The sequence below is a fragment of the Petaurus breviceps genome, unplaced genomic scaffold (genome assembly GCF_028583685.1).
Source record: "Petaurus breviceps papuanus isolate PSGF00001 unplaced genomic scaffold, PetGlider_PUasm1.0 688, whole genome shotgun sequence".
NCBI lineage: Eukaryota > Metazoa > Chordata > Mammalia > Diprotodontia > Petauridae > Petaurus > Petaurus breviceps.
Genome location: NW_027186457.1, coordinates 20,718,465 through 20,725,189, shown reverse-complemented (window position 1 = coordinate 20,725,189; position 6,725 = coordinate 20,718,465). Strand labels below are relative to the sequence as shown.

Here is a 6,725-nt window from a genome sequence, read left to right as displayed (position 1 = left end):
AAGGAAGGAAGGAAGGAAGGAAGGAAGGAAGGAAGGAAGGAAGGAAGGAAGGAAGGAAGGAAGGAAGGAGGGAAGTAAGGAAGGAAGGAAGGAAGGAGGGAAGGAAGGAAGGAAGAAAGGAAGGAAGGAAGGAAAGAAGGAAGGAAGGAAGGGAGGAAGGAAGGAAAAGGAAAGGGAATAGACTGTATCTGCTACACATTTCTTTATCCAATTATCCTATTACAAACATTAATTCAACTTTTCCTATTTCTAATGTGCCATCTTTACCAAATGATGGATGAATTTTTATGCTGCTAGAGGAATTGAAATAGATTCCATATTCACATTTCAGCTACAAATGAAACCAAAAGACAAAAGAAATTGCCCCCCAATTTTTATATGCTCTGATTAAAATAGAATGTATCAGCAAGGGATATATGATCAGAAAAAGAAAAGAAACTGGCATAGAACAAAAAAGAAAAGTCTAGATGAACAAGTCCAGTGTCCATGTTACCAAGAGAACAAAAAAGAGACCTTGAGTATGTTAGGCTCATTTTCTATAGAGAACTTGTAGGAAGCCATAGGTATAGGTCATATAGGATGAGCAGGCATGAAGGAAATTCACCCTGTACCAATAAAGGCAATGACCACATCAGTAAAATCATAGTTCCAGTTAAGTAAAAGGGGCCAACTCTCTGTATGGGCTTAGGTGTAAGTCATATCTGCATTCTTTATTATGTAAATCAAATGTATTTTGTGTTTGAAAGCCTTGTGAACCCGAGTGATCATAAAGGCAGCTAGGTGCTACTATTAAAGAAATGCTGTTGTTTCCAGGTTGTGCCAAGATCATTCAATCTACACAGACTTATTAATATACCTCCTACGTACCAGGCTCTGAGACAGGTGCTGAGGCTACATATACAAAGGATGAAAACAAATGAGTCAGAGAAGCTCAAGGTCTGGTAGGACCCCTTATGACAGGAGGAAATCTTTCAGATAAGGGTAATGAAGCCCTTATAAGAAGAAACAAAATGGAGTTGTGAATGGAGAGCTAGTCTCAGAATCAGGAAGAACTAGGTTTAAAATATTGCCTTTGATACAAACTGGTGGTGCCACGATAGGCAAATCATTGAACTATTCAGTTTCCTCTAGTTAATTCTCTATTACAGGCCTGCACAACATACAGCCCACAGGCAGTATACTGTGCAAGCCTGTTTTATATCCCCTACATTTTCAGCTGCCCGAAATCCTTTGACGGGCCACAAGCAGGGTGTGTGTATGTTAGGCAGACCTGCTCTAAAAGTTGCAGAACAGTGTCCATCTTCATTGGCAAAGGGATTTTCCTCACTGGGAGTTTCCTACACTAATGACATCACAGGTCTGGACCAAAAATAAAAGATTTCCTGTGTACCCATAGAAACTATCATTTGTACATGAAAAGAGAACAAGCAAGCTTTGCAGGGAATTTGCTACTTATTCATCTTGTTCAAGTTTCTTAATTTTTCTGGGTCTTGGCTTCTTCATATCTAAAATGAGGGAGTCGACTCAATGACCCCAAAAGTTCCTTCTAATGCTTAATTGCCATATTATGACATCAGAAGACAAGCTTGTCCTGTTTAAGTGGTCATTGAGGCATTTTAAATTCAAATGTTATTCTGAGAAATGGTGACTTTCCCTACCTTCTGAGAATAGCCCACATTTACATTTTATATATCTTGTAAGCATATAACTATTTACATACAATCACTTCCTTTAGAGTGAGAGCTCTTAAGGACAGGAACCAGATTTCTTCCTTCCTTCCTCTCTCTCTCTCTCTCTCTCTCTCTCTCTCTCTCTCTCTCTCTCTCATCCCCAGCACTTAGCACAATGCCAGCCACATAGTAAACACTTAATAAATGCTTGATGACTCATTTATCTTTTGCAGAGAACCTGAATCCCAATTCTATCTTCAAAGAAGGCCAGACCGAATAGGAAGCATATATAAGAAAGCCATATATGTTCAATACACTGACAACCTCTTTACAAGCACAATCGAAAAACCATCGTGGTTGGGTTATGTTGGCCCTATTATTCGGGCAGAAACTGGAGACAAAATTATCGTGCATGTAAAAAACTTTGCTTCCCGAGCCTACACTTTCCATACTCATGGGGTAACCTACTATAAGGACCATGAAGGTAAGATTGACCCACTCTATCTTTCCTGAATATTTTCCTGGTTTTTTAGTAAGATTCTAAATGTGAAGATTATAAGAGGTTGGAGTCTCAGGTTGAGACTCCACTCTGTAAAAACTTCATCTTTATCTTAGAGCTAAATCCTCTGAGTAGTAATGATATTAAAAAGATTGCAAGAATTAGAGGATAGAGAGCCATCCTTGGAATAAGGACAACTCTCCAGCCTCCGACTCGGTCCCTCCAGATAATTCACTAAGTTTATAAGATGAAATATAGAGGCTGATCTGAATTGATATGGGGGGGGTTCCTCAGAAGAGCTCCTTGTTCTAAAGAAATTACCTATCTTCCTTCTCCATGTCCTCTCCCCACCACCTACAGTAATAATAATGTGATTATCCTGTCTTATAAGCATGAAAATGAGTAACCAGACAGCAGTCTCCCAAACAACTAGGATTTCTATATGTCTTCCCTTTACCTAGCTTTTACTGCCAGGTTGAGAAGAGAGCTATGGGTGAGGATGCAGACAAGTGAGACAGGAAGGAGAAAAGGGGAAAGGAATACTTTCCTACTAAGAATATTCATTAGGTAAAAGGATCTAAGCACTGAGCCCTGACTTTTCCATCACCCTCCCCCACCTCCATTGCCAGCCGAAAGGAAAGAACTTGCTGGGCACATACCAAATCGACACACACAGCTTGCGAGTTATGGACCGAGTATCCCTTCTCTTAGTCATCAGAATAGTGAGAATGCTATCATAGAGGTCAGAGATGGTACTTTCCTTGGGTGGCAGCTCAGCCCACTACAAGTCTGCAAGTCAAGATAAAATCAGAGCTCTGTTGATATTGACAAGTACTCTGCCATTTTGTTGCAAGCACTGCCTTGTGGGACCTCAATGCTTGTTATGTTTCCTAGGAGCTCTCTATCCTGATAACACCACGGGCCTGCTCACAAATGATGACAAAATACAACCAGGAAAGCAATATACGTACGAAGTATCAGTCAGTGAAGACCAAGCCCCTGGTTTTGGGGACAGTAACTGTGTATCCAGGATTTACCACTCTCACATAGACGCCCCAAGAGACATCGCATCTGGACTCATTGGCCCTTTGATAATATGCAAAAAAGGTGTAGTAAATATTATTTTCCTATTGCTGTCCAAGCCACTTCTTAGTCTTACACAAAATAAACAAAGAAAGACTTTGTCAGATAGTCGTGGAGTCACCTAGAAGTAACCAAGCCCATGGGTAATCTTTGGGCTTTACTTGTTAGTTCCCTCTCTTCTTTTTAAATTGTAAATCCCTTATTCAGAGGCTGAGCAGGTGAGAGAAAGAGAAAGCAAGGGGGTGAGGGAAAGGGACAGAGAGAAGAGAAGATTAGGGAGTCCTGGGATGAGTTCCAGCTTAATGTGTGTAGGGGTCGTGTATTCTTTGTTCTTCTACCTGCAGCACATACTACAATCTCTGATATATAGTAGGCACCTGATAAATACTGATTTGATTGTTGATTGGTTGAAGAAGTCTACTTGGGAAATGTCACTGAAATTCAAAGAGAGAAATCATTTCTTATCCTAGCCAGTTTCTTGTAACCAACTCATCAGAGCCCTAACTAGCAAGGAGGACATTGCTCCAGAGTTAGGACATCCATCAGGGGCATGCTTCAGAAGTCATCTGGGGCACAGAGTTGAGAAGCACTTCTCCAAGGGTAACTAGGAGCACATTCCTCACAGGTATGCTTTGGAGGACATCTTCAGGGTCTTGCTTTGGAGGTCATCATAGTAACCACCATCAATGCCCTCTCCAAGCCTTTCCTGGCATAACTGCACATTCAGCTACAGTATCTTCAGTGTCTGTGTCCAGCCTAAAACCGATTTTGTCTCAGGTGAAAAACAAAAATTCAGTGGCAGTTAGGTGGTGCAGTGGATAGAGTGCCAGCCCTGGAGTCAGGAGGACTTGAGTTCAGATCCAGACTGAAGACACTTAACTAGCTGTGTGACCCTGGGCAAGTCACTTAACCCCATTTACCTCAGTTTCCTCATCTGTAAAATGAACTGGAGAAGAAAATGGCAAACCATTCCAGCATCTTGACCAAGAAAACCCCAACTGGGGTCAGGAAGACAATTGAATGACAATAACAAAATTCCAGATTCCCGTATAGGTGTGGAAAGTGAACATTTTTGCATGGTTGGACATCTTAGAGCACTGAGCTCCTAAAAAAGGGCGCAGAACATAACACTTTTCATTATTAGTTTTTCCATAAAGAACTCTGATACTAGAGATGCTCTCTGCCACTTTAGTACTTGCTTCAAAATGTAGCTGCAAACACAGCAAGCAGAAATCCTTGTTTTATGCTCTCTCTGTCTCTCTCTCTGTCTCCCTCTCTGTCTCTCTCTCTCTCTCTCTCTCTCTCTGTCTCTCTCTCTGTCTCTCTCTCTCTCTCTCTCTCTCTCTCTCTCTCTCTCTCTGTCTCTGTCTCTCTCTCTCTCTCTGCCTCTCTCTGTCTCTGTCTCTGTCTCTCTCACCCCTTCCACTCCCAGTGTAGCATTGTTAGCCTCAGGAAAGAAAAAAAATGGGATCCTCTGTGGAAAAAAAGCAACACCAACTCTAGCAGGTCTCTGCTGTTCTTGCTTCTGAAGCTAGCCTTGGGAGTGGCAGTGACCAATCTCCCATTTACGAATAATTTTTGAAGTGGTGATAGAATGGTTTTGCTGCATGTTGTGCCAGACAGAGCACTGGATTTGATACCAAAAGAACTGGGTTCCAATCTTGACTCAGCCCTTTCCTGGCTGTGCGATTTGGGGGAGTCCCTTCAGTTTTCTGGACCTTTATTTCCTTATCTTGAAAATAAAAAGCTTGGGGCAAAAGATCTCCAAGGTTCCTCTCGGCTTTGAGATTCTGTCAGTCTTTGTTGACAACCTTCTAGTGAAAGTAGCAGGGACTAAATGTATCTTTGCAGTTTCTAGCCTTGAGTGATAAACAGAGCCTGAAAAAGAGTTGCTATTAACTCTAGGTAATGGAGGACCATAAAATTACATAAAGTTAGAAATATGCATAAAAATAGAAATTTAGTGATGTACTGATCAGTTATGTTGATTTTTTCCATTATCTTTCTTTTGTCTCTAAAAAATTAGTGATGTATTAATCAGTTATATTGATTTTTTTCCTCTTTGTCTCTAAAAAGTACTGTTTACTATATGGCATGACTCTCTGGAGGCAGAAGCAGAAGACAGTGGGAGAAATTGTGTGAAGAGCTAGAGATATTAAAATTGAAGCAAATGACAGGTCCTTGGGGATCTAACAATCTAATTACATCCCTTGTGTCTAGCACTCAGTACCTTACACATAGCAGATACAATAAATGCTTATTTTTAAATTAAATTAAATTAAATCCTATTGCCTTCTTTGAAATGAATAAAATGGGGTGCAGTGGAGGGTGAAATAACGTATCCAAGGTCTCTTAGCAAGTTAATGGAACAGATGTTCTTATTCTCAGTATAGTGGCCAGTTAATTAATATGGCCCTTGATAAAGTTAGCAAGTCATAGGCTATGGCTGCTTTTTGTACAAGGAAGAAATGGCCATGACTCCAAGATTACTCTCCCAACTTGTCATCAATCTGTTATATCTTTAAATGAGGAGTTGAAGCTCAGAAATACTGGTCCTCAAGTTGGGACATGCCATCTGAAGCTCTAGGAGATCGAATGACCAATTTTTTTTTAACCCATGAGGTTCTATTATTCCATAGGCATAAAATCAATTTTCATATCTGCAAAATGGGTAAAAATTTAGACCAAACATGGGTTCATTAGTAGAAAGAACTAATATAAACAAATAAAACTATGAATTATTTCCCAAGTATGAAGTTAAATATATGTTAGGTACCAAGATCTATTTCATTGTCAGCCAGAATGTAAGGAAATTACTATCTTTGTTTCAGATACATTGGATAATGAGAAGGAAAAAAATATTGATAAAGAGTTTGTTGCAATGTTTTCTGTGGTGGATGAAAATATGAGTTGGTATTTAGAGGACAACATTAAGACCTACTGCTCTGGAGAAGTTGACACAGACAAGGAAGACTTCCAGGAGAGCAATCAGATGTACTGTAAGATTACAGCATGGCTTTCTATATTTTTCCTCGGCCTAATGATCTTGCTAAGTTGCTTCCCTCAGATTAAACCTTCATCATGACTAAACCTGCCCCATGAATAAGATGTATTGAAATGCAAATTAATATCTAGCTAAACTGGAAAATCCCAGTCTCTAAAATAGATAAACCCAGATATTCCTAACTTTTTCCCATGACTAGACAGAACAAAACATTTAAATAATGATACTAGAAAGAAAATATTTAAATCATGATACTAGAAAGATAAAGGAAAGAAATGAATGGAAAAAGAAAAAAGAAAGGAAGGAAGAAAGAAAGGGAGTGAGTGAAGGAGGGAGGGAGGAAGGGAGGAAGAAAGGAAGAAAAGAGAGAGAGAAAGAAAGAAAGAAAGAAAGAAAGAAAGAAAGAAAGAAAGAAAGAAAGAAAGAAAGAAAGAAAGAAAGAAAGAAAGAAAGAAAGAAAGAAAGAAAG

The 6,725-nt window shown here is 39.7% G+C and overlaps 1 protein-coding gene across 2 annotated transcripts in view; it reads left to right on the top strand.

The window, feature by feature from the left end:
* LOC138174411 (ceruloplasmin-like) overlaps window positions 1-6,725 on the top strand; it is a 73,211-nt gene that overhangs the window by 13,592 nt on the left and 52,894 nt on the right. For both annotated transcript variants that reach the window (XM_069104724.1, XM_069104725.1), the window contains exons 2-4: window positions 1,904-2,154; window positions 3,064-3,276; window positions 6,084-6,251. In XM_069104724.1, coding sequence (XP_068960825.1) covers window positions 1,904-2,154; window positions 3,064-3,276; window positions 6,084-6,251 — 632 coding nt within the window. The remainder of the gene's footprint in view (window positions 1-1,903; window positions 2,155-3,063; window positions 3,277-6,083; window positions 6,252-6,725) is intronic.